The sequence below is a fragment of the Rhynchophorus ferrugineus genome, unplaced genomic scaffold, assembly GCF_030347505.1.
Source record: "Rhynchophorus ferrugineus isolate W39M unplaced genomic scaffold, kcgeb_rfMv2 rfM8, whole genome shotgun sequence".
Lineage (NCBI taxonomy): Eukaryota > Metazoa > Arthropoda > Insecta > Coleoptera > Curculionidae > Rhynchophorus > Rhynchophorus ferrugineus.
Window position 1 is genome coordinate 13992829 of NW_027472587.1, and position 26873 is coordinate 14019701.

Sequence of the window (26873 nt, forward strand, 5' to 3'; positions counted from 1 at the left end):
ATGGGCAGAAAAGTCCTGGGAGTAACAAAGAAAACACGTTTTTTAGTTCAATTTCAATATTTCTGGCCACTCAGATGACGATCTTTTTGATTCCGGAGCAAAGTGATGGATCCATGTTTCATCCATCATCGCATATCGACGCAAAAATGCCGGTTTGTTACGTTTAAACAATGTCAAACACCGCTCATAATCATCAACACGTTCTTATTTTTGCCCGACAATAAACAAACGCGGCATTCACTTTGAACAGAGTTTTCTCATATTCAAAAGCTCAATCTCGTAAGATCAACACGTTCTTTTGATACCTTTACGATGTTATCACTCACGAAACTTCACTTTTCGATGCTTCAAAACGACTTTGTGGATTTTTTTGATGTTTTTTGTTGTTACCACCTCATTTGGACGTCCACTGCGTTCTACATCATCAGTGTTTCTACGACCAAGTTTGAAATAGCACAATAACTCACAAACTTATGAATAGAATATCATAAAATTTTAACAGCTTTCTTATGAAGATTAGTACTAACTAGAAAAGTTGCGAATACTATAAAACTAACGCCATCTATGTGAAAAGTCCATATATTATGAATTTCCAGCACTAATAATTGTGATACTTTCGCACCCAACTGCATTGTTTATAAACCGTCTTGTTTTTTCCTTCAAAATTCTTTATTTTCTGTATAAAAAATATATTTTTAAGAAATACTAAATCCATTAGATCATTATAGAATTTGTTTTTTCAACATTTGTCATCATCCCAATGATAACTTATTGTTATGTTCTTTGTTCCATCAGTAACTCCCCATATATTCATATATACAATTAAATAACAAGTAGAATTAATTAATATTAGTTCAAAGCGTAGTTCAATATATCAGAACAATCGCTAGAACATAACCGCATCAAAATAAATAACATTTCAATTGATACAAATCAAACCGTAACAAGAAAAGCACTTAAAATAACTGGGATTTTCTGCGAGTTCTGTCATCCGCGACCGCATCCGAAATACAATGTCAGAAAATGCGTCACGCATTATTTACTTAATCCTAATTAATCATCGTGCAATTCGTCCAACACCACCACGATTTAATTAGAAAAAAGTATGCTACCGAATGCCGAAAACATCTGCGAGTTACATTGGCTTATAATTCTCATTCAAATCTGTCATCGCTTCAGTGCAATATTTTCTTTGAAGTATAATAATTGACCTACACAAATGAAATCTTATTGAATAATACATAAAAACCCTTCGCATATAATTGTTTTGACCAGCGACATCTCTTGGCAAAAATATGAAGTAAAAGTGCAATTTTTGAAAAACATAACCTAACTTTTAAATTTGATGGTTTTGACATCTCTATATAAAAAAAATATTATATTATTATTATTGTTGTATCAGACCTCTAGTTATAGCTATCAGAGAGCTACATACAACACTGGAGAGGAGGGGAGTAAGAATAAATTATCTATAGGTTCCCTCTTATAGGGGAATTCCCGGTAACGAAAGAGCCTACTACCTGGTAAGCAGAAAGGAAGATTCAGTCAAACTGAGCGTTGTATTCAGCAAGGAAAACGCTAAAACACATTTAAAAACTATATACAAAAAATTGGATCGACTAAATTGGGATCCCCTTATGGAAAATAACAAGTTGTGGGAAATCAAGGGGGTTTTTCACCAATCTCGTAATATTAACAATCTCAACAGTTTCCAATTGAGCATCCTTGCTCGGCTGAGTAACACAACACAACAGTGTGTCAGACACATCCTTCTGGAGTGTGAAAAGTTTGAGGTACTGTGACGGCAGCTCAGAATGCCAAGGTCATTAAAAGAACTGGTCTAACCCAAGCATTTGGATATGCTTTTCAACTTTTTAACGGCCGCTGGATTGATACACCTTTTGTAATTCTTCTCAATTGTAACTTGTATAGGATATTATTTTTGAATGTCATTGTCATTTTTGTATACTTTATTTAAAAATACATTGCAACTCGATCCTAAATAGGCCAAGAGGCTGATGGGCTTTTAAAATAATAAATAAATAAATAAATATATAAAAAATTACAGTTTTCTATCCAATACATAGAGTAATATAATATATACTTAATACTTAATTTAATAAACAAATTAAAGATACAAACAATTGAGATATAGAAATTAGCCAATAAAATGCCTTTGTAGGAAATTCAAATAAACTATTCAAATAAAATATCTTTAATAAAAAAATTTAACCGACTTGAAAAAATAAATAAGAGACTTACTTAAATGTAAAAAATAATCAAACTTAGATTTTTCACACAAAAAAAAAGATTTAAAATACAATATGTACCTAATAATAGTTGTAATAACTAAATTAAAATAATTTTTTTTAACCTACCTACAACACGTATTTTATATTCTGCTATATACACACAATTTAGCTTAATACCTACCTAAATCTTTTGATCTATTTACAATATTATTTTAACTATTAACAATAACTCATTTTTTAATTTTTAGAGAATTTCTTATTTACTTATTTACTTGTATTTGTTTATTTACTTGTTCAACTTTTTTGTTAAAATATTTTATTTTTTTCTATTTAATGTTAGATATTTACTCATAAATTACGCAGTTATTTTATGAAGTATTACAATGGATAGCTCGAGTAAAAGTACAGCCCGTAGGAGGAAAAATAGCAATAACCAAACAATTATTGATAATAAGGAACGTTTTAGGCCCTAAGGTCCACTACCTAGTCTAGGTGATTTAACAAATGTTCCAATCAAACTAGAACAAAAAGGCTACTGTCAATTGGGAATCGAATCCACGACCTCCGCATGTGGGCTCAACGTTCTAACCACTACACCATAGAAACACTTGCCTACAAAGTTTCTACGACGTCTCATATGATATGGTTAGTGCTTAAAAAGCAAACTGACTGACTTTTACACTGAATTATTTCCGATTTTTCGTCACATCAGTTCAGTAATAACATTATACACCAATATCTGATTATCGTTCATAAAAATATATGAAAACATTGTACGTGCCTTTGAAATTTGAGGTTTTCCCTCGATTTACCCCGATGATTAGATCTCATCCATGGCAACATAGTTCTTTTGACACGGTATCTCTTTCACGAATCGGTAACATATATTGTATCAATTTTCCCCAATAAATGCCTTGTTAAAAGGAAAAAATGGCCAGAATAAGCGCTATCATCTGTACATAAGGTATGGGCCAACAATATAATGAAACATCAGTTTTGATTTTTATGAAGGAGTCGAAAAATATCTCGAAGATTGTATTTTATACTTTTATTAAATAATTTCACAGAATCTTTTATCTGTTATGTTACAATAGATCAATAAAAATATTATGTAATTAAAATATTATCACTGTAAAAATATTGCACTAGCTTGCATTGTATTATATAAACTATCAATCGATGTATTTTTAAAATATTAATTAATAAAGTTTATCGTAAAAACAATTATAAATTCAATACATCCACTCCAAAAAAAGAGTTACGCACATTATTTACTATGTCCCAGTTAAACCAAACGCCATTTGACCATAGCTTCGTTATAATCTAATTGGAAAAAAATCTGTGTCAAAATGCCGAACAGATCTGCAATTTAGATCAATTTAAAATGTTTCTAATGTCAGTCATTGGATTTTAATAGTTCTGCCTCTGGTCGGTGGACAAAAGCTCCACAGTGTTCTCAGATCAATGTTCCTGGATAGATCTCTGCCACCGATAGAACGAACCAAGTCAATCAGTTAAATGCATCTGCTGCAAAAGCGCAGTTGTTCCTATAGATGACACAAGTGCGCGCTTGATACAGTGGTGCAAATATACAGGAATCTGACAGACTAAAACATATTTATTATGCTATTATTCTTCAGCAGGTGAGTTCCTATATATAAAAACCATAAAACTGAACAAAATCCATTATTAGGACAATAAAATTATATTAGTTAATATGTAAACATCTCTATTTGTTTTTTTTTTCAGCAAAAATGCATTCTATCCAATTGAAACTAACATTGATTTTAATTGATTCAATTTTATTTATAGTACAACCATTTAATGTTGAATAAAATGACTTTTTATTACAAGAGATTACTTATTTATTACATTTTTTATTACAATATGCAGAGTATTACTTATTTTCTAATTATAATGAGCAAGTTATAAATTTTGTTTAAAAAATATTTATTTTAGATTAACATTATGGCCATTGCTTTTACTACAACTCATTCAACAATCAACAGGTCGTAAGTATAAAAATTATTATTATTATCATTTTATAGTTTTGTTATAACAATCTAATTTTGTAGTTATTGTTCATTGTTATACATATTATTACTTATTATTTTAGGAAATGTGCTTATTTTCTTAATAACTACTACCAGCTAATTTATTATATGTTTCCCTATATTCTGATTATTTTCTTCTTATTCGAAATGCAACAGTGTAACGTGTCACTGTCACTCTTGTAACGTGTCACGGACATCAAAATAATCAACACTTTAAAATCGTTCAAACTAAACCGGACAACTGAGATATGAAGAAGCCGCATCACCACAAATGTTTGATATAGTTATATATATACAATATATATATATATATATATATATATATATTAAATAGCCCAAAAATACTAAATAAAGAACTTTTATAGAGAGAAATGTCAAAATCGGTTAGTTTGTTAAACAGTCGTTTATGCTAATACTTCGGATTTTCACCAATAGATATACATATAGATACTACGTAGATACTAAATATTTTACTATATTTTAACAATAAAGTATCTAATCTATATAAATATAATACACAGTATATACCTAGAATAGTGGTAATAATATGATTACACATGTTGCATTTTAATGTTAGTTCTCTTTTAATTATTATTAACATATACTGATATGACAGAGATTGGAGTTGAAGAGGACGCAACCGGCCCATGTGCAGATTTTCGAATAGGAGATGACGATCTACAAGCTTACGATTTTATCAGACAATTCCGCTTGGACGCTCTTGAATCACAATACACTGGCGTGAGAAAAGTTGCTGGATCGAGTTCATTCCAAACAGCCTATCGAATAGAAAGAACAGCAGATATAACAGTTCCTACACGGTACAGCAATTAATATATATTTATTAAAAAAAAGTTACGCCCAACGTGGGGCTCGAACCCACGACCCTGAGATTAAGAGTCTCATGCTCTACCGACTGAGCTAGCCGGGCTTATGTCGAAGTTTTGTCTCGCATCATGTTTCCATAGGAGCCCAATAATTTATTTTTATTTTTAGAAATGTGTTTCCTTTGGGTTTACCTGAACAATTTTCGTTCATATCAACATTCCGAGCTAGGAAATTAGCAAGAACGGCTTGGCACATGATACGAGTTAACGGACTTGAACAAAGACCACAATTCTATATCGCTTTAAACCCAAGACAGCGTAGTATTGACTTTGGTATATCGAATTATGAAGGTCGCCTGCAGACATTGAGATTTAATAACGCACAGGTAAAATATTAGGTAATAGTATCTTATATGTAGTTAAAAATAACTCATCATAAGGTCCTGTGGCGCAACGGATAACGCGTCTGACTACGGATCAGAAGATTCCAGGTTCGAATCCTGGCAGGATCGGTTAAATTTTTCCTTTTTAAATAATTTAATTTTACTATTTAGGTATTCGATACGAACTGGCACAAATTGCATTTTGGTGTCCATCGAGATAAAGTAAGTCTCTATGTCGACTGCAAGGATATGCACGAAAAACCGCTGGAACCAAGAGGACCCATCGACATAAACGGAAACATTTCTATATCAAAATTCGCAAACTCCAAGGAAACAGTTCCGGTAAGTATCGCTTGTAGTCCAAGGAACGTAATGTCGCCAGTTCGATATTTATAGATCGACCTACAATGGATGATGATGAGTTGTGATCCAACACGGCATCAAAGAGAAACTTGTTCAGAATTGCCATCGGTAAGTTGTAAATTATTGATTAATACCTTTAACAACGATCATATATCAACAACCTTGAATATATTGGTGAGATTTGATCAATAACATGCGATGTAATTGATATACAGGTAGAGCCCACAACTGTTACTCCAGATATACTGCACAAGGAACCAATTCCAACTGCTGTAATACCCGCCAGGCCAAGTACTAACAATACTTGTGACATAGTTTGTCCACGTGGCCCACCAGGATTTAATGGTACCGACGTAAGTACAGCTATTTTGCTTAGATATGCTTAATGCAATATTAATTTATTAGTACTGCTCTGTTGTACTTGCATTAATATACAAGCAAGGTGAGTACGGGATTAATACATCAGAATATATTTCCCTAAATTAAAATAAAACTAATCTACCTAAGCTAAAGTTAAGAATACAATTATACACTAAACTAGTTCCTGTGTATTGGTTCGTTTCAATCTTCTCATTTCCTGCGTGTTATTCAGTAGCTGTATCGCTTTCACGGTGCTGTGATTGAAAACTTTATTTCATATTTTATGGCGAAATCTTTTTGTAGATTCGTTTGATTTCGAGGTCATCGTGCAGCTCTTCGTTGGTTACGTAGCGATGATCATTATGACTGAGTGATAAATCTCTTTGGTTTTAACTCAAGTTGAGAGTATCCTCCGACTAACCAGTACTGCTCTCAGTAACCTCCTCTGCTTTTTGTCTAACATGCTGTTTCCAATTTAACCTACTATCGAGACGTATGCCGAGATATTCAGCTGATTCTGCTTGAAGAATAGGGTATCCTTCAAATGATATAATTAGTTTGTATCATTTCGCCGCAACGCAAAATTAACATGGACAGATTTGGAGTTATTAAGCTGTATTTTACAAACTCTAGTCCATTTGTAGAGCTTGTTGACTGACATTTGTATTTTTTCTACAGCCTTAGACAGAGATACATTTTTTCGCAATGATAGCTGTGTCGTCAGCAAATGTTTCAGGTACTGTTTCTTTTGTTGTTGGAATATTAGCAGTATAGAGCAGATACAGGAGTGGTTCAAAGACACTACGCCGTAGAACTCCAGCCGAAATAGGTTTAAGTGTTGAGAATACCCTTAAATTTTGATTATAATGCATTTAATTGTATTGAAGTACTTCTAACTGTTCTTATACTTTCCCCAGGGTTTTCCAGGACCACCGGGATTACCAGGACTGCCAGGTCTAACGGGACCGCGTGGAGAAAGAGGAGAATTCGGCAGACCGGGCTATCCAGTACGTTCCCATTGATAACATATTCAGTATACCATAAATTAATCAGAAATGCCATTTCATCATATAACTGGTCAACTGAAAAGTCCTCGGCCTACCATAGTAAAACACATTTTTTGCCAAAATTAGTTTTTTTCATTCAACATAATTCCCCAGGGTGATACACTGATTATAGCGACCATCCAACTTTTCGATGCCATTTTTGTAGTACGATTTGTCCTTTGCTTCAAAATAGACCTCAGATTCGGTGATCACCTCTTCATTCGACGACAATTTCTTCCCAGCGAGCATTCTTTTGAGATCTGAGAACAGAAAATAGTCACTGGGGGCCAGATCTGGAGAATACGGTGGATGGGGAAGCAATTCGAAGCCCAATTCGTGGATTTTTGACACGGTGCATTGTCTTGGTGAAACAACACTTTCTTTTTCTTTAAATGCGGTACAATAACGCTATGTAATAGTCGCTGTTGATGGTCCTTCCTTTTTCAAGGTAGTCAATGAAAATTATTCCATGCGCATCCCAAAATACGGACGCCATAACCGCCAGCCAACTGTTCCGTTTTCCCACGCTTTGGAGCGAGTTCATCGTATGCAGTCCATTCGGATGACTGTCGATTGGACTTCGGAGTAAAATGATGGAGCCATGTTTCATCCATTGTCACATATCGACGCAAAAACTCGGGTTTATTACGCTTGGTCGAATCATCAACTCGTCGTTGTTTTTAGTCAAAAGTGAGCTCGCGCGGCACCCGCTTTACACGGAGTTTTCTCATACCCAAATATTCGTGAACGCTATAATATACACATTTAGTTAATATCTCCAGAGTGTCTGTTTAATGTTTTTGTCGGTAACAACCTCTTTTGGGCGTCCACTGAGTTCACCGTCTTCGGTGCTCATTTCACCACGTCTAAACTTAGCATACCAATCCTTGATGGTTGATTTTCCTGGGGCAGTGTCCGGAAACTCCGCATCAAGCCAAGTTTTTGCTTCAACTGTATTTTTTTTTCCTTCAAAAAGCAATATTTTATCAAGACGCGAAATTCCTATTTATCCATTTTTTTCACAATAACATAAATTGCTTAACTCAAAATGCTATAATTCACAAACTGATGATACCGACAGCTGTCAAATTTATAAATGCATCTTTTGAGGGTTAGGGCTAACTAAAAACATATGGATTTAATTCTAGTAGCGCCATCTATGTGACAAGCCGGGGACTTTTCAATTAACCTATTTTTATTATATACATTTTCAATAAAAACCCATACTGTTAAAACAAATATAACCTAGGGATCACCTGGTTTACAAGGCCTGCCTGGTATTCGAGGATTACCCGGAGTACCTGGTACTAGTGGACCTCCAGGTGCTAAAGGAAATGCGGGCGACAAAGGCGATAAGGTATTTTATTAAATTAAAAATAACAATAAAATTTTTAAAAATATCTGAATTTTAGGGTGACCTGGGGCCGGAAGGACCAAGAGGTTCGGACGGTCTACCCGGTATACCGGGGGAACAAGGCCCAGTAGGTCCCATGGGTCCGCCAGGACTGCCAGGAAAATCTGTACCGTCGTTGGAAGCTACGATCGTTGAGGGTCCCCCAGGATCTCCAGGTCTTAGAGGGCCACCGGTACTTAGCACCTTGTTTGTTTTGTAACTTAAAAATCGTAAAACTGTTCATTTAGGGTCCTCCGGGGGAAGAAGGATTGATGGGTCCGCGTGGGCCTCCCGGGGTACCGGGAAAAGATGGCCTGGACGGATTTATCGGGCCGCAGGGACTAAAAGGAGACAAAGGAGACGTCGGTGCACCGGGTCTAAACGGATTGCCTGGTCCGCCGGTATATGGTCTAGTAACTGAAATAAATTTATATCATATATTGGGTAAAATTGTAGGGTCCACCAGGACGCACAGTAAGCGTAGGTTCTCAGTTCGGACAAACTATTTCCGGACCACCAGGTCTACCGGGCGAACCTGGCCTTCCCGGACCCATAGGTTTAACCGGCCAACAAGGAATAAAGGGGGAGACGGGTCAGAAAGGAGAACAAGGTTTTTTAACACTAGTTTTATTCCAACATCGTTTACATTATTTTTTCTTCGCTATGACATAGGTTCTCGTGGTCTACCCGGCTTGCCCGGCCTTGACGGCGCCAGGGGACCTCCGGGATTAGAGGGACCGCCAGGATTGGAGGGAGCCAGAGGTTTGCCCGGTTTTATAGGTCCTCCAGGCGCGCCCGGTCCGCTAGGACCAGCAGGACCTCCGGTATGCCAGAATTTAATCTGTACTGAACATATCCTTATTGTGTCTGATGATAGGGTCCTACTGGACAAGTTGGTGCCTCAGGACCACCTGGCCCTAAAGGCGACGCTGGCAAACCAGGATTACCCGGATTACCAGGTAATAATATCGTTTTTAACGCAATAGCAGTGGGTAACATTTTAATTAGTAAAGATGAGGTAATTTTTGCCAAAAAGCAACTTGAAACGTTTTAATTGATGAATAGAAATATAACTTTGACTGCATTTATGTTGGGTCTATTGATATTGATTAACTTTTTCTAACTTTAACTGAGATCTACAATAACAAGAGCTTTATTGCTTTATTTATTATTGAACGGAAATATTTTTTAACAAAAATCGCGAGAGCAATCGAAATATTACCTAATATTGCCATAAAAACAGTCAAAATTATTTTACTATTTATCATTCACAAATTTAATATTTTTACCCCATTACAATAACAATCTTGAAAAACATCGTTCCGAAATACTGTTACAAAACTACCAAAAAAATCATAAAACTTTATATATTACATATAAATCTATGTAAGCATAAATTGGGTACATTTTTGTCAAGATCGCGGCTAGGACGACTGAGCCAGAACATTAAAAAACAGTCGAATGAAACTAGTAGAACCAAAAATAGTAACTAAAAATACACGACTGAAACAATCGGTAGTAAATAATAACAGAAACAGTCGAACCGAAAATAGCGACTAAAAACAGTCGATTGTTCCCAACGCTAAAAATAACAATCCAAATAAGATTTTCTATAACAGATCGAGGTTTTTACTTTTGGGAGAGTTTCGCAACACTGCTCTCACACCGGTTTTAATTCATTTCGAATTTAAAGGCTTAGGTGCCGGAGCTGGAGACCGAGGCCCCCCAGGTCTTCCGGGAGAACCGGGCTTTCCGGGATTAACGGGCGACAAAGGCGAGAGAGGCTTCCCCGGATTGCCAGGCGAACCGGGTATACCGGGCCTTCAAGGACCTCCAGGTCCGGAAGGTATCAGCGGCCTTCCAGGAGAAAGGGTGAGTACGGTGTAGTTTTGGATTTTTAATCAAACTAATAAAACTGAACGCATTATGGACAGGGTCCTATCGGACCAAAAGGCGAAACGGGATCTAGGGGTCCTATAGGCTCCACCGGTCTACCTGGTAGTGACGGAATACCCGGTACACCGGGTCGTTATGGACAAAAAGGAGATCAAGGAGAACCCGGAATCCCGGGATCGATGGGACCGAGAGGATATCCTGGAGGTCTCGTAAGTTTATACATATAAGATTTATTGTCGAACTTTTACACTTATAAAACGTAATTTCCGATAGGGTATGCCGGGAAGTACGGGGGCTCCAGGAAATCCAGGATTGCCCGGGCCTGTGGGACAACCAGGACCCGCCGGTCCCCCAGGACCACCCGGGCCTCCCGGGGATTTAATAGGCGTATCGGGTGGAGAAGCGAGTTATGGCAGAGGTGTACATGGACCTAGGGGATTACCGGGAGTGCCGGGAATAGTAAGCAAATAATCATAAGTTTATAACATCCTATATATAGAGGAAAGTAACTAAATATGGGCTACCATTTTGTTTTTGGCTCAAAAGTAAAAAACCATTTAAAAAACAACATTTTATTAATGTAATATATATTTTTCCTGCTAAAATATATCATCATACATGGGCATTAAACAAAATTGCCAAATAGATAACAAATATGGAACAGTTACTCAAATACGCGCTATAAATACGCGACGATATAAACTTAAGTATCTTCAAGAAAATAACATTCATATAAGGCTTATCTAGTAAGAAATAAAATAACTTTGGTAATTGTAAGAAATTAATTATTTTACTTGCAAAAATCACGTATCTAAGTGTCAAATTCGGGCTCTGCACAGTCATTATGTTCCCAAAGCCCACACCTCAAGCATTTAACCCAGAATTGTCCTCTGGTAATTTTTGAAAAAAGCAGAACATATATTTTACATCTACAGATCAAGGGCTTCTTTCCCTATTATGGCATATGGCTCAGTGCTTGAATCAAATTCCCCTTCTTCTTCTTTCTAAACTTTTTTCTGTTCTTTGCCTTTATTTTTCTCGAACATCTCGTCCAAAAGTTGAAGACAAATATCAACGTTTTCTTTATTAAACCCAAACGCTTGCAAGTCTAAGTGGCAGTTTATTTTTGTATCATTTCAGAAATAGTCTTAACCATATTTTACCTGCTATGCCACACTGACTGAGTGGATTTTGCAAGTCGTCACACTCTATCATCATATATTCCATTCTGCGAAAAGCAGTCCTTCCACTAAAACATTTTTCAACTGTGTACATAACACTGATTTTCTGTCTATTGTTGTGGTAGTCGCTTCTTCTGGAGTAAGCTCAATATTCAATCTTAATGTCTAATTGCTTACGTACTAGTACCTAAGTATGGACTAGCCAATATTTAGGACCATAGTGATACCCCATATTCGAAATTCTTATACCTTCTTAATAGTCAATTGCACTTTCAAGTACATTACAAACAATTAATCAATTGAAAAATATAAAATTAAACTTATATCCTATAAATAAAATATATTGTTACACTGTTTAGCCCTAATTTTGATAAAAAAATACTGTTTTACGTCGAAAAGACAATGTCTTATCCTACTGATATTTCGCATTGACGAGGTGCGATTGCTTCTAGTCCGTATTAAAGAACTATCCGACATTTAATTATTTTCCTCCAAATCGTAATGTAGCCAGGGGAGCGTGGAGCAGCAGGAGAAAGAGGACCTATGGGACCCAGTGGCTTACCTGGAGTACCTGGAAAAGATGGAGCTCCTGGAATACCTGGTGCTCCGGGACATCGTGGACAACAAGGCCCTCCAGGTTTGCAAGGTTCACCGGTAAGTAATTTCAACGTACTAAATTGCAATATAGGATTTTCAATAAAGCCCAATCGATGTCGAAATAAAATTATTTATATGTGCGATTATATATGAAATAAGAACGTAGTACTTTCCACGGTAGCAGCGATCCGATTGGTCCAAGTTTCTAAAACAATTCATAAATCTAGCTGAATTTAAAAGATGACCTTTACATGGCAGTTATTTTTTGCTCACTAATAATTTTTTATTGACGCATTTGCAACTAGTGGGAGAATCATAACAATCTCGTAGATACAATGATTTTTGAGCAAATATTACTGGGGTCTTAAAACTCATTTAGACAATAAATATTTGTAGCTGAGTATGATACTAAAATGAGTAAGTTGCCATAGTTATTTAGCAACAATGACTAAATAATAAATTCGACCCAACCTTATTGAAAAAACCCTAATTATTAACATATTTTTATATTAAAAAACATTTCTAAAAACTTCTGAAAAGTCCGAATTAGTCATAATTTTAAGATAGGATTTAAGAAAGCAAATCTAATACATAATTTGGTTATATTTATTCGACTATATTAATTTATCATTACACGTAACTCCTTACACATACATAATAATAATAGGTACATTCTGTTAAAACTCATTTTAACAGCTGGACTGTTAAAATGTTCCAGCATATACAAGAAACTTGTTAAAACATTTTTAAACTTGTTAAAACTAACCGCTTTGCTTTTTAATATAATTTACAAAACATTCAAACACTAAATACTACATCGGAACACAAAAATGCTTTATTGAAAACCATAAAATATACTCTAAAAAATGTACAGAGTAGTGTAAAACTAAATACAAATTCCGTCAAAAATAATAGCCTTCCACTATTCCATACAGAAGTGCTCCATGGTGTCAATAAAATTAATAATATAAAAATACTTTAGTATATAGAACACTGTACAAAATATTACTATAAATCTTAAATAATCAGTTTAAAATATCTACATTACGCTATCAGTCATATTTTTACTTCAAAACCGGAGATAAAGTCATCTTCCGAATCAATGGCCCGTTTAATTTGAAACTAAGACTAATCTTTCCGAATTTCGAGCTGGAATACTTTTGTTTAATTGTGTCGTGTTTAGATGTCTCTGCTTTTGCAATTAAATCTGCATAATCATACATATACTGCTTAAAATCTGAATAATGATACTTTGTGTAGTGAGCTAATGTTGGTGTCCATACTTTAGATGGATCTGAGACCATGTTGAGAACTGCCATTGATAAGCAACAAGCAGCTGCAGCTTGTAGAGATGGTTTTATAGAAGATACATTATACTCTAACAAACCAAGTTCCAAAATATACTTGGCTAAGTTGTAGTGATCGCTTTTGACTTGAGCTACTTTACTGTACCTTCTCAAAAAATAGATGCCCAAAGGCCATCCCATTCTAAAATCTAACTTCTTAACAATATCAACTTCCATTTGAAGAATCTGCTCTTTCTTAAAAGCATTATCACAGATGAACACAAAATCACTTACATCCGGAACATATAATTCTTCATGTTTACAGGATAGAAGTAATGCAGATGCACCAACTAACTGAAACACACTTCTGTCGACAGATTTATTTACCTAGAAAAAAAAGAGTAATAACATGATATCTGCCTTTTTAAAATAAGTCATATAGTTATTCAAGTGATATTAACCAATCTTATAGACCTAATAAAACTAATAATTATAAAAATTTAATTCAAAGAATTTTAATGTTTACCTGAAGATATCTGTCTATGATAGAGATACATAAATATAATGTATCAAGCTCCAAACTGAAATTCATGTGAGCCTCCACTAACCAATTTACTAATGTAGCCCTCATTTTTGATGTAACTTTAGCACCTTCTAAGAACTTCTCCTTAATAGGATATTTATCCTCAATAGTTCTTAAATATGCTAAAATATCCTCTGTATATTCTACTACCATCAAAGGATCATCTTTAGTTTTTTCATCTGGGTCATATATCCCCATTTCTTTGGTTTGTTGAATTTGACTACTTTTCACTACTTCACTCACTTTATTTTGAACCTGCACAGCTGCTTTCTTCTGAACAATAATCTCTGCTTTAGGTTTCACAGCAGTGATGTTCTTTTTATTTAAATCAATATTTTCTTTAGATTTTGCTGTTGTATCCTACATTTAAAAAAACATAAATTCAGTATCATTTTAATTCGTAATATTATAATTATACCTTCTTGACAACAAAAGTCTTTTTTGGGACATCAATTTTCTTCTTTGCTTGTAACGGAGGGCCCACCAAATTGTTCAAATCAACTTTCTTCTTAGAAACGGCTTGTAAAACTGTGCCCATGGAAGCTTTAGTTGATTCATGTATATATTTATTGTCATATAATTTATTTCCGACATCGCCAAGGGCCCCCCTTCGGATTGGTTGTAATATGTCCTTAGTATTATTCGATTTTGCAATGATCCTTGCATTTTCTTGATTAGGATCGATATGAGTTATTACTTGATGTAAACGAGAAGTCATATTTACTTAGTTATAGCTAGAAAGGAAACGACTTTAAGGATAAATACTTCGTTAATGGGACGAAACAGATTTTTAATTAAATCCATTACAATACTAAGCTGTATAATTTACCCCAGACTATATTATTGTAATATATCACAGAAAACGGCATGAGATATATAAAACTCACCTCAAAAAACTTATGAAATACTTTTTTTTCAGCCAGAATAACAAAAACAGAGTAAACAACTTCAGGAAAAAAACAAATCTGGCCGTTATTTTATTTGAATAGTCTCTCTTTGTTTCTCTTACAAAAATCTAGTCGTAATGACTGAGATGCCTGATATGAAATATCAACGGTAAAACGAAAGTTGCGCCATCTGCGGAACTGTCATCGCTCGATAATAAATCAAAGTGGGAAATTTAAAACATAAAACAATTTAGTAGTAAAATACAATATTTATAATTTTAGGGTCAGAGTTACACTGAAGTTGAAATCAGAGACATATGTGCGGCAGTAATACGAGGTAAAAATATTATAGTGATTTTAACATAATCTATTTTTAATGTACATATTTGTAGAGCAAATTGGAGATATAACCGCTAGTCTTGTTGGACCCCCAGGTCCGCCAGGAATATCGAGACCTGGTAAACCCGGTTCTCCAGGATTACCAGGTCCTCAAGGTACGTTTTAGCAAAAGGTTTCTGATTTTAATATGATTATCGATATATTTTATTAGGTCAACCAGGACTTCCAGGTCCTCCTGGAGAAAGAGGTTTTATGGGTATGCCTGGAGCTGGCGGCCCACCCGGATCTATTGGTATACCAGGAGAAAAAGGTGAAAAGGGAGATAAAGGTCAGGATGGAATTGGCGTTGAAGGGCCCATAGGCCCCAGAGGCTCTCAAGGTATTAATTTTAATATATTATCAATGTTATAATACTTAAATTGTCATTTATTTAGGTTCGCCAGGAGTTCCAGGTGAGGGATTACCAGGAAGGCCTGGAGAAAGAGGAGAACCTGGCAGACCAGGTAAATAGAATTTCACATTAAAATACACCACAGCTCTAAATATATTGATTTTGCTATAGGTGTCCCAGGCGCTCAAGGTCTAACAGGTCCTCAAGGTCCACCAGGTTATTGCGAGTTTTGTAATAACTATGCTCAAAATTACCAGCAGATGTATGTAGCGTATTTAGCAGCAAGAAATGGAGGCAATAATAAAGGCTAAAAACAATTTCCCCTTTACTAATTAGATAGTTTGTAAATTTATATAGATGAACACAATATGTGCCTATTCAATAAATATAAGTTCGACAGATGTAGTATTATTATTTCTTACTGATGAAATGACGAAGGTCATAAATAAATTTCAGGTTGCCTACCATTTATATATAATAGGCTAAAAATATTTTGAAAAGAAAATACCTTATTCTGACGTTTGGATGACAGATGCAATTAGAAGAAAATGGCGAGTGGTGGTTTTTCCTTAATATAAGTGAAAATCTTGAAGATTTATAGGTGCAGTGACTTGTTTCTTGACCTAATTTTATAAAAATAACGTTATATTCAGTAAGTTAATTTGTGTTTAATTTATTCGATCGATTAAATCTCAAAAATATTGTGCGTTTTATTAAATCGAACAAGTGTATGTTGTGTTCGTAACAAATCATAATTATATATACCAATAATATTTAAATTTTATTTATAGTTTCTTGTCATTTTTCGTTAACTTCAACAGGATAGTTGTCACTTACAGATATGCAGTCTTCAGAAGTATTACCTGGATCTTCTGATCACAGGCTAGCACTTATCCATGAAATGAGTGCTCATAACTTTGACCTGATTAGATTTGCTTCATATAGAACTGCTACTAAATTACGATTTATCCAGAAAAAAGTTAGCTGTAAGTAGTTAAATTATTAAGATGGTAAAACCATATTTTAATTGTGGTCAATTAATATGACCTATTGATATATATCTTAATTACATTTTAGTACATGCAGTAGATATATGGAATGTAATTGAAGCATTTAGAGAACAAGGTTTACATGCTTTAGAACCTTCATCTGAATTAAGTGTAGCTAGATTGGAAACACTTCTTTGCTCTTTATATCACAGTTTAAACAAAAGAGCTCCACCAACACAACAAGCTCATGTTGACGTGTGTTCTAGTTTGTTACTTAATTGGCTTTTAGCAGCTTATGCTACAGTGTAAGTTAGTTTAATTTCATTTGTAATAAGGGATGATGTATTTTTTTTAATTTTAGTGACAATGTTGGTAAGATAAGAGTATTTTCTATCAAGATAGCTCTTGCTACTCTATGTGCTGGAAAATTAATGGATAAATTAAGATGTACGTAGCTCAATAATAACAATATTTTAGCAGCTATTTTTGTTCAATTTTTTTAGATGTATTTTCACAAATTTCTGACAGCAATGGCCTATTAATTCAGTGGAGGTTTAATGAATATTTGCAAGAAGTTTTAGCTCTTCCAGCAGCTGTTTATGAGTCTCCTACATTCAGCTATACAGACACTTTAGCCGCTTCCATATTTAATCCTGTAAGTTACTTGGTATACATATATTCTTATTCTAAATTAATTTAAATTTTTGTAGAATGTTAAAGTTACGGTTAATGATTTTCTGGATACTATGATGTCTGACCCAGGCCCCCCCTGTTTAGTCTGGCTACCACTACTCCATAGAATATCAAGCGTTGAAAATGGTATTTTCACAGAGTAATTTGAAGGCTCTTTCAGTATTTATTTTTATTTTTAGTTATACATCCTATTCAGTGTGATGCCTGTCAGAGGGAAAATTTTACAGGATTCAGGTACCGTTGTCAAAAGTGTCCACACTACACTCTGTGCCAGGATTGTTTCTGGAGAGGTAGAATTTCTACCCCTCATACCCTGGAGCATCAGGTCAAAGAATATGCTTCTTTTGTAAGCAGTATTTCTGAAAAAGTTCTAATGCTAGATTTCTAATTGATGATAATTTTAGTCACCTAGTAAAACTATTGGCCAGTCATTAAGAAAATCATTCAGATGTGTTCCTGATAAGCAACGCAATAATCTTCCGCGGTTTCCAGAACAACCTGAAAAAACGTTAAACCTGTCGCATATAGTGTAAGGCTTTTCTTGATGTAATAATAACATTTGTATGTTGGTTTATGTTTTTATAGGCCGCCATCACCAATTCCATCTCATAACGGATTTCCAGATGGTCAATTTAGCGCAGGATTTGATGGTATGGGTAGTTTAGATAGTAGATCAACGGCAAGGAGGTACTTTCTATACTAATATTTATTTGTATTTTTGAATTCTGACAGTACTATTTTCAGTTTGGATAGTGCAAGGGATGATGAACATCGTCTAATAGCTAGATATGCTGCGAAGCTAGCTCAAGAAGCAAGAGGAGGCATGGTATGATATTAGTGATCTATAATATGTAATCTTATGCATGAAGCCTGTCTTAATTTTTTTTGTTATCTTGTCTCATGTCTTCCTTATATGTGCTTTTTTGCTACTCTTGTTCTAGCCTCGAGACGCAACCTATAGAAAAAATTCTTTATCGCCTGACACAATAGGGGTAAGTTTAAGTCAGCTTCAGATATGCAAATACTTTTTTAAAGTAACCATACTTCCTCTTAGTTCAAAGTTTTAAGAGTTTCTTTTGTTTTTTCAATAGTGTTTGGGTGCTTTTCTTACGGGGCATTTCAAGTTAAGAAAGTGATATTCTGGAATGCATTCAAATTAGGGTTATTTGTATTTCTAGTTGATGTGAATGCGACTTTTTGAACATATCATTGTTTTCTTTAAAGATTAGGTTTATAGTGTACTAAAGTATTTACCTGATTTTGCATTCTTTGGAAGATGTTTTTTTGTATTGAAGTAATTTATAATCTAGAGTATAAACAAGACTGCTTCGGTCCGCGTATTTATATCTTTTTTGAGTTTCGAATATTTTTTTTTGTTAATAATTTTCGCTATAAAAACAAACACTTTAAGAGAGGTTATTCGACGTTTGTGACATTTGGCAGTGCTTAATGATATCCATGTTTTTAAGTATAAAAATAGAAACAAATGAAAAATAATTTGACATTTGTAATATCTGAACGGATGTCAAAAATTAGCATTAAATATCTATAACCTGCGTATGTTGCAATGCTACGTAAAATAAGTGTTTGGTTGTCTAACTTGTTTGTTGAAATTAGTTGTGATACCGATATGATTAGATGATGATGATTTTTTGAGTTTCGAATATTTTTTTTGTTAATAATTTTCGCTATAAAAACAAACACTTTAAGAGAGGTTATTCGACAATTGTCACATTTGGCAGTGCTTAATGATATCCATATTTTTAAGTATAAAAATAGAAACAAATGAAAAATAATTTGACATTTATAATATCTGAAGGGATGTCAAAAAATAACATTAAATATCTATAACCTGCCTATGTTGCAATGCTACGTAAAATAAGTGTTTGGTTGTCTTAACTTGTTTGTTGAAATTAGTTATGATACCGATATGATGTTTCCGTCTGGTTCATGTACGAGTCAATTAAGCTGTTTTCCGACGTTAGTTCGAGGTTAATCAAATTTAAATTTGAAATATTTATTTACAGTTTTATACAAGAAAAAATAATCTTTGGAATTCGGCAGAAAAAATAAAATAAAAACTAAATACGAAAAAAATGTTTTAAGGAACTCTTTTCGTGAATTATTTAGAATTCTATAAGTTAGATAAAAAATATATTACGGGTATGTCTTCTCATTTCCTATATTATGGGGCCTAGAAGTACAACTAACCTGAACAAATTTTATAACTCACTTTTTGTTGTTGCCTCCTTCACGTGAAAAGTCCTTTATAAATGCTTATTTTCTATAAAATAATATTGTCGTTGTTACTATAATTATTTGTACCAGTAAGCTTATTAACTTGTTTTTTGTTTGTGTTCTATAATGAATTAGAAATATATAAACCACATATTATTATATAACAATTATAAAAATGTTATAGGGCAGAGTGCCTTCTGAAACTTGCCTTGGCATGGATTCAACAAGAGCTCAGAGAGAACTGATTAACCAGTTAGAATCCAAGAATAGAGAAATAATGCGGGAAATAGCTCGTTTAAGGTAAAATAGCAGTGGTTTGAATATTATATTAGTCTTGAAAAAATTACTTTATGTTAAAATAAACCATTATATGCAGGAGGCAACAGGAATTAGAATCAAGTGGTCATAGCGCAGACAACCCAGTCCTTATGAGTGAACTTAGAGCATTAAGAATGCGTAAAGATGAACTGGAAACTCATCTTATTACCCTCCAAGATTCCCGACGACAACTTATGATACAATTAGAAGGTTTAATGAAGATGTTAAAGGTAATTTCAGTATATATTACAAGACGATCGAACACTAACAATTTCGCTACACAGAATCACCAGTCTTCCCCAAGAAGCACGCCAAATTCATCTCCTAGAAGTACTAAATCGCCCCCCCTTCCGCCTGGTGCGGCACCAACCACGCAAGCGAACCCTCGGAGCGCTCCCCAAACGCCCATGGGCTTGCCGCCTGCTTCGAGCGCATCGATGACGAATTCCATGCCTCCACTAAATAGCGATAGGGAAAAAATCGAAAGGGAACAACGGTAAGTCTGGTGTGGATATATAAATGTGTCTGTTCGATAAAAATGAAAATATGTTTGGTGCAGAGAAAGACGTGACATTCCGTTGGGGTTAGTTCAACCCTTGAGTAGTGTGGTTAGTCGCCCGGAACCAGTTGCGATGATGCAGCAGCACGAAAGGAGTGGCGATAGGGGGGAGATTAATCGGCATAACGTTAATAATGATGCTTCGCTGATGGGAGTTGGCGGAGATGTCAGAAACGCATTTGGCGGTGGCACTGGCATAAGTATGAACTTTATATACGGTAAAGGCTCTTTATTCGCGGTGTATAATATGAAATAAATATATGCAATTATAAAGGATTTGTCAAATGTCCGAAAGCTCATTTGCATTCCTAGACTGTCCATTTTTTTCAGCATTATTTTACTGTGTATGGCTTCAGTTCTTCCAACAATAATTTTTTGTTACGATGCATATAACAATTACATTTTATATGATTTAGTACGATTTTGAGGATTTGTCTAATGTAAGAGAGTTTAAGGACGAAGATAATCTGGAGCATTGTTCAAAACTAGAACGGTTTTAGAAGCTTAAATTATTCTATTTCAAATAAGTCCCGAAAGAAAACAACGTCAGAAACAAGATAATTCCGCAACTAGTCACAAAAAATAGCACTTTTAACTCACACTAAGATGCTATCAGGTTGTCCTTGTTTTGATGTTTTTAGAGCAGGAGTAGTGCTAGCTTTATAACATAATCTCCCATGTGACTAATCCAAGATGTGTTTTACTTCACATTCTTCATAAATGTATGGCCACGTATGTGTAATACGCAAAGATAGCCAATTCGTTAACAAGTGACAAGGAATGTCTTAAAACAAATAATTTTAATCCATATGTTCAAATTGATTCTGCCAACACTATTTTTTAAAACACAAGTAGTAAAAACAAGAACAAGAGAGCCTTAAATAAGGAGCTTCTACTGTAACTCAGTATATTTTAATTTAACAAAAACATATATAGATGTTAATTACAAAAACAGCTTATACTCACACTTATTTCTGTTAGTAGGCTCTAACGGCAACGGTACTCCAGGCTCGTTGGGTCGTTCATTAAGAAACGATCTTCTGGTAGCTGCAGATTCAGTTACTAATGCTATGTCTACATTAGTAAGGGAATTAAATTCAGGTACTGATAGATAGGCATATAAAGTAGATATAAAGAATGTAAATTTATCTTGCCATATAGTAAATTCTTGATTAGATTTATTGTTACAAACAATTTTGTTAATTTTCTTAAAGATTCAGATACTTTTTAGTGGGAATATTGCTTGAATCTCAAGGAATTGAATTGAATTCTCGAATGTTATGTTTTGAACAATTTAGAGATATTTTAATTACTCTAAATATTTAAGCTCGTTGGTCGTTGAGTTCAAGACTGGATCAATCAATAAACAGATTACTAAAACTGAAAATGTTCCTTCTTCTTAGCCATTTAATCTAGTCTGTCACGTTTTCGATGATATTCCATAAATTGCATTTTTCATTTGGCCATTTTCATCTTCCATCATTAAAAAAAAATGTAACATAATTTTGTTCCTTAGTTAGAATCATAAGCCATCTATTTTTATAATATTAAGGGTAATTTTAGTAAATTATCAGCACAATCGATTTTGTTAAATATAACTCAGAATTGAACGGCATTATCAACACTATTTAATTGTTACTTAAATTATAAAGATTGGCATTAAACTTGCACCATAGTGATATTATTTACTTTTAGGATAATTTGTTCTGAGAAGGACAACTTATTGACATGTATCATAATGGATTATAATATTGTTAGATATAGATAGATAGTCAGATAGTCAATATTGAATGATAAATAAAAAAGTTTCTTCGATAAAATATTAAATCAGTTGCAGCATGCATGATTTTGTGTATTCATTACACGTTTTCATGTATGTAACAGTGGAAAAACATTTGAATATTGAGTATTTACAGGTAATGATATGTTTTGTTCATTCAGTTTATTTCTGTTAAATTTTTCAGCGCTATTGTGCTGTTTCCTCTGTTTCGATTTAGCAATGATTTAGCTGAGAATGATTCGATATTGTTTTCAGTGAGGAAATAATGATATTCGTAACAAATTAATTAAAAACTGGCATTTTTATTTATGGCTCTGAAACTCATTGTTTATATCTGTATATTGGGCATACTGAGTGTAAATTAGAATAATCAAGTAGACGTGGTGAAGGCAACAGTATGGTCCTACTGACTTATAATTTATGGGTTTCAAATACCAATAGTGCATGGAGGTAATTTGTGTTTGTGATTCTCTACAAACTCCAACAAGAAACATCCATAACGGTCACGCCAGTAACTAGACTGGATAAGATCGGATATCTTCTGGGATTACCTTTAAATTGTTCCATGGTTCAGATCCCATGGTAAGCAGTAGGTGCAATCTAGATAAATCATAGTGATAAAAAAGATACCCTCAAAATCTAACAATATTATAACTATTATCTACATTGTTTAATTATTATAATTAAAATTAACTACCATGTACTTTAAGTATGTTTAAGTAATTAAGATTATATAAATAGTGCGGTAATTGCTTTTTCTGATAATATGTTTATAATATTATTTTTATATTGTTACCTGACAGTAATTTATAAAGTATCTTCATAGTACTTAAGAATTTCAACTTCCTTAAGTAGCCTTTAAAGGATTGTTTCTTTTTTTATAATCTAAAGGCAACCTATACGATTATTTCATGTTTTCCTTATGTACTTATGATCTGTTTCATTAAAAAAAAACATTTGAAATATTTGCAATTTATTTTTTATTAAATGTAAGTTTATTTTACTCGGCATGTGGCGCTGTATTAATACTTGGGAACTTTGTGATTATTTTATATATTTTGTATTCTATTTTTATAATAATTTTTACTGTTACTGTTAAACTTTTAGATTGTGTTATGACTGTATATTTATTAATTCTTAATGTTGATAATTTTATTTTATTAATAAAACAAATTAGTTTGTTTTGGTTATTTTTTTGTTTCTTTTTTGTTTTTTTAATAGGCTAACTTGAATAATCTGAACGTTTATCGTTGAAATGATATTATATCATTACGGTAAGTTCGTGTTTTACATGACTTATTATTATTACTATTATTTTAACAAAATAACATTTTGCTTAGTGATATACGTTCTGTGGTAGATTGTGGAATGTTGGCTGTTAAAAATGATTGTTTTATGGAATTCCAAACAAGATTAGAGATGAACCTTATGTAAGTATTTAAGATTAGTTGTAAGAAAATTCACCAATAATTCTTCATAGAGGTCCTATAATGTTTTTCACAATTTATACTTTCAAAGTGGAGATCATACGGTATGTTTTAACTCAAAATAATGTGCAGCAACACGCGCATAATAGTACACATTTAGCATATAAAGTTGGACAAGATAATAGATAAAAACGTTTTGTACAATATTCTAGCATGTTTAATTCATTGTATTCAATAATGTTATATTGAAAAGGTTAGTAAATATGCAACTTTACTAATTATTCTATTTATGGTTATGTATCATGAAAAGTGGATTTGTTACAGTTACAGAACGCTGGTGCATAGGAAGTTTAAGGAGCACTAAATTTTGTTTGATAAGCCCATGACCCAGACAAGTGACTGCTAATTTTAAGAGCTTTGAACATTTTCCCTAAATATTATACTAATAAATGGAGAAATATATATTTGACACCCAGAATATATGTTCTTGCCAAGGCCAAGTACTTATCATACAACTCTCCTAATATTTTATAAAAAAATTTATAAAAATCATATGTAGTATGTATTGTTTTCGTTTAATCTACAAGCTCTAATATTAGAATTATTTATTTGTACAAGGCACATATGTTCTATTAATATTTTAAGTTGTAGAATTGGCATGGTTTGTCAGCTAGTTAGCTCAGCTTTATGCTTACACTCCAACACAACACAATTATTTTTATTTTATTATAAAAATTCTTGAATAGCATTGAAATGCTTCAAACAGAATATTGAATATAATGGATTATATCGTATTATTAAAATATGTGTATGTACTGCTTCATTGCCTAAGACATTTTCTGTTCAGATTTTGAAGATGATGGCGACGATGAGTCGGATGTTGGGTGGCAGCAAGAATTGCAGCGTAGATACATGCAGGATGCCAATTTTATGGCGGAGCTCAGAGCCAGGCATCCGTCAAGTCCCCCCGAAATTAATCACATATCAAATCAGTCGAGTCAAAACTATATCCATGGACAAAACTTCAAGATGCAAGGAATCCATTATCCCACCACCCAAAATATGTTGGCTAATTCTCTAGTCCAACAAAGCTTCGGACAAATGGACTCGAATCAAGATCCATTTGTGCAGCAGGTGTGTACATAATAAATGTAGCAAGATGCTATTAGATTTGCATGATTTATAGCAATAGTACAAAAGGCACTTTTTTGCTGACAACTGTATTAAATAAAAGTTTTGTCCATTGATTCCTACTATTTTTCTTGTCTTTTTGACCTGAATTTGCTTCAGGTTATACAAAGTCATTGGTAGTAAATTTCGAACATAAGTTCATTGTTCCTTTGTTTAGATTAACATATTTAATGACTTAACTAACGAAACATTGACACTTCTAGTCTTAAATTAAAACGAACACGAAAAAATAACTTCAGCAGCATAATTTGATTTTAAATATTTTATTTTTTACAGTACTCCAAACATGACAACCATTTAAATCCAGACTTATCACAAGCTCTTGAGGCCTGCGAAGAAGAGAACGAACATCAAGATGTAAGAAACAAGGAAACAATAGAGTTTGAAGAGGCTCTCAAACAATGGGTAAATCGGTAAAGAAGTTGGGACTCGAAGTAAACTTGTTGATATAGTCAATGATCCATGTCTTACCAATGTACCTAGTTCATATATACCATCAGTTGATAACAAATAACATGAACATATTACATAGGAAGATAATTAAGGTGATTCTGAGTAAGGACGATATTATAACATATTTCTTAATAATAAGGGAGTGCTAAAATTCAAGTGCATTGTTTAGAATTATAAATGCAAACGATCTAAACTGAATTTTTCTTCTTTAGTTTATTATTTTTTCTAATGCGAACTCAATTCGTTTTTTGTTTAAGACTATTAGTAGTACAAATATATTAGAAAGTGCGCTTGAATTTCAACGGATTTGTAAACTACAAATTTAATATTACGGCCTAAGTAAAGGATTTAGTATTAACGTAATAATAATTGGACATACATGTATTAAGTGAATAATATTAAATTAATTAGGAGTGTCAGGCATACATAGTTAATAGAAATAAGTGTACAATATATTCAATTCGGAATATCATATCAAATAGAATTAAAATAAAATGCTTCTTAACACTTAAAATATATTTCTGCTCCAAGCCATTTTTAGCCGCCAATTTCTAAGGCCATGGCACATTCACTGTATAAATGTATTGACCATTATAACCGCATATAAATCTTTTGTACTATATAAATCTTTGCTTGTCCAATCACCAATTTTATTTTATTCATTAAAATAAAATGGCGTATGCCAAAAGTTACTTGAGTCCACTTGATTAAATAACATATTAATTACCATTTATTTGGTCAATACATTTTAAATTAATTTAAAATTTCATTGAAATGTATATAATATCGTAATATCCCTCCATTAAATTTCGCATTACTTATATTTCTCCATCTATTTTTGGACCAATATTACAAAACCCTGCAAATATTTTATTCTATTCTTAATACCAACCCTTTACCTTTATATTCTAAAAATAACATTCTATATACAACTCTTCATATCATTAAGTTGACTAAAAATAGTAAACTTATTAAAAATATATACATGTTTTATGCATGAATTAAAGTAATAAGTCTTTCAAATACATTTTATAATGATGCTAAACATTTCTGTCAATACATTAGAAAGCGCATATTTAAGACATTGCTGGGTAAAAGAAACATTAGTTGATCATGATCTAAAAACATTTATTTTTAAAATGCAACACTGAAATTTTAATTCATTGTTAAATAATCCATATACAATTAAAATATTTTGTGAATATCCATAATAATAATAATTTATTATGTACTTAATCTATTATTTGTGATTGTTACTATATTTTAACAGTGTACAAAATACTTTGACTGAAAATATGTAGAATATAGCTGCCGAATTGTTAAAGTTTTACATGTTATACTGTAGTTCTTAAAAATAAACAGATTATAAATCAGTTAAATTATTTTA

The 26873-nt window shown here is 33.2% G+C and overlaps 3 protein-coding genes and 2 non-coding genes across 13 annotated transcripts; 3 read left to right on the forward strand and 2 right to left on the reverse strand.

The window, feature by feature from the left end:
* Positions 1-3677: 3677 nt before the first annotated feature.
* Positions 3678-16239, forward strand: LOC143200859 (uncharacterized). Its single transcript, XM_076411598.1, has 23 exons — positions 3678-3895; positions 4212-4264; positions 4923-5127; positions 5303-5519; positions 5688-5858; positions 5913-5987; positions 6095-6232; positions 7157-7246; positions 8535-8642; positions 8698-8871; positions 8927-9079; positions 9135-9288; positions 9351-9502; positions 9556-9637; positions 10372-10550; positions 10613-10783; positions 10848-11033; positions 12263-12409; positions 15391-15445; positions 15501-15602; positions 15659-15826; positions 15882-15950; positions 16010-16239. The coding sequence occupies exons 1-23, from the start codon at positions 3876-3878 to the stop codon at positions 16147-16149; spliced, it is 3009 nt and encodes a 1002-aa protein (XP_076267713.1). The 5' UTR covers positions 3678-3875; the 3' UTR covers positions 16150-16239.
* Positions 5165-5237, reverse strand: TRNAK-CUU (transfer RNA lysine (anticodon CUU)). Its single transcript has one exon. It is a non-coding gene; the product is annotated as a tRNA-Lys (tRNA).
* TRNAR-ACG (transfer RNA arginine (anticodon ACG)) lies at positions 5573-5645 on the forward strand. The gene has a single exon. It is a non-coding gene; the product is annotated as a tRNA-Arg (tRNA).
* On the reverse strand, positions 12940-16786 carry CycB (Cyclin B). Of its 3 annotated transcripts, none has more exons than XM_076411610.1 (4): positions 16676-16786; positions 14640-14955; positions 14165-14581; positions 12940-14025 (listed from the first exon to the last, which is right to left on the reverse strand). In XM_076411610.1, exons 2-4 carry the CDS (start codon positions 14937-14939, stop codon positions 13417-13419), a joined length of 1326 nt encoding a protein of 441 aa, XP_076267725.1. In that variant the 5' UTR covers positions 14940-14955; positions 16676-16786; the 3' UTR covers positions 12940-13416. The 3 variants fall into 3 exon arrangements, with proteins under 3 accessions (XP_076267725.1, XP_076267722.1, XP_076267723.1); XM_076411607.1 differs by lacking the exon at positions 16676-16786 and adding an exon at positions 15109-15248; XM_076411608.1 differs by lacking the exon at positions 16676-16786 and adding an exon at positions 15051-15118.
* Dyb (Dystrobrevin) lies at positions 16350-25590 on the forward strand. 7 transcript variants are annotated; one of them, XM_076411599.1, is made up of 18 exons: positions 16350-16490; positions 16678-16824; positions 16916-17132; positions 17189-17274; positions 17331-17482; positions 17538-17646; positions 17700-17866; positions 17925-18049; positions 18106-18207; positions 18265-18346; positions 18462-18512; positions 19943-20058; positions 20135-20306; positions 20361-20572; positions 20636-20835; positions 21617-21736; positions 24690-24976; positions 25310-25590. In XM_076411599.1, the coding sequence occupies exons 2-18, from the start codon at positions 16680-16682 to the stop codon at positions 25448-25450; spliced, it is 2484 nt and encodes an 827-aa protein (XP_076267714.1). In that variant the 5' UTR covers positions 16350-16490; positions 16678-16679; the 3' UTR covers positions 25451-25590. The 7 variants fall into 7 exon arrangements, with proteins under 7 accessions (XP_076267714.1, XP_076267716.1, XP_076267717.1 ...); XM_076411601.1 differs by having other exon boundaries at positions 21620-21736; XM_076411600.1 differs by having other exon boundaries at positions 16369-16490; positions 16660-16824.
* Positions 25591-26873: the final 1283 nt, after the last annotated feature.

What these genes read in the sequence shown, in the direction of transcription:
- LOC143200859 (XM_076411598.1), top strand. Translation starts at nt 3,876, where the DNA reads ATGCTATTATTCTTCAGCAG. An exon ending in CATTCAACAATCAACAGGTC is followed by an intron (nt 4,265 to 4,922) that starts GTAAGTATAAAA and finishes CTGATATGACAG; the next exon opens with AGATTGGAGTTGAAGAGGAC. An exon ending in TCGGCAGACCGGGCTATCCA is followed by an intron (nt 7,247 to 8,534) that starts GTACGTTCCCAT and finishes AATATAACCTAG; the next exon opens with GGATCACCTGGTTTACAAGG.
- Dyb (XM_076411599.1), top strand. Translation starts at nt 16,680, where the DNA reads ATGCAGTCTTCAGAAGTATTACCTGGATCTTCTGATCACAGGCTAGCA. An exon ending in TCAAAGAATATGCTTCTTTT is followed by an intron (nt 17,867 to 17,924) that starts GTAAGCAGTATT and finishes TGATAATTTTAG; the next exon opens with TCACCTAGTAAAACTATTGG. An exon ending in TTAAACCTGTCGCATATAGT is followed by an intron (nt 18,050 to 18,105) that starts GTAAGGCTTTTC and finishes ATGTTTTTATAG; the next exon opens with GCCGCCATCACCAATTCCAT.
- CycB (XM_076411610.1), bottom strand. Translation starts at nt 14,939, where the DNA reads ATGACTTCTCGTTTACATCAAGTAATAACTCATATCGATCCTAATCAA. An exon ending in AGACTTTTGTTGTCAAGAAG is followed by an intron (nt 14,582 to 14,639) that starts GTATAATTATAA and finishes TTTTAAATGTAG; the next exon opens with GATACAACAGCAAAATCTAA. An exon ending in TCATAGACAGATATCTTCAG is followed by an intron (nt 14,026 to 14,164) that starts GTAAACATTAAA and finishes TTTTTTTTCTAG; the next exon opens with GTAAATAAATCTGTCGACAG.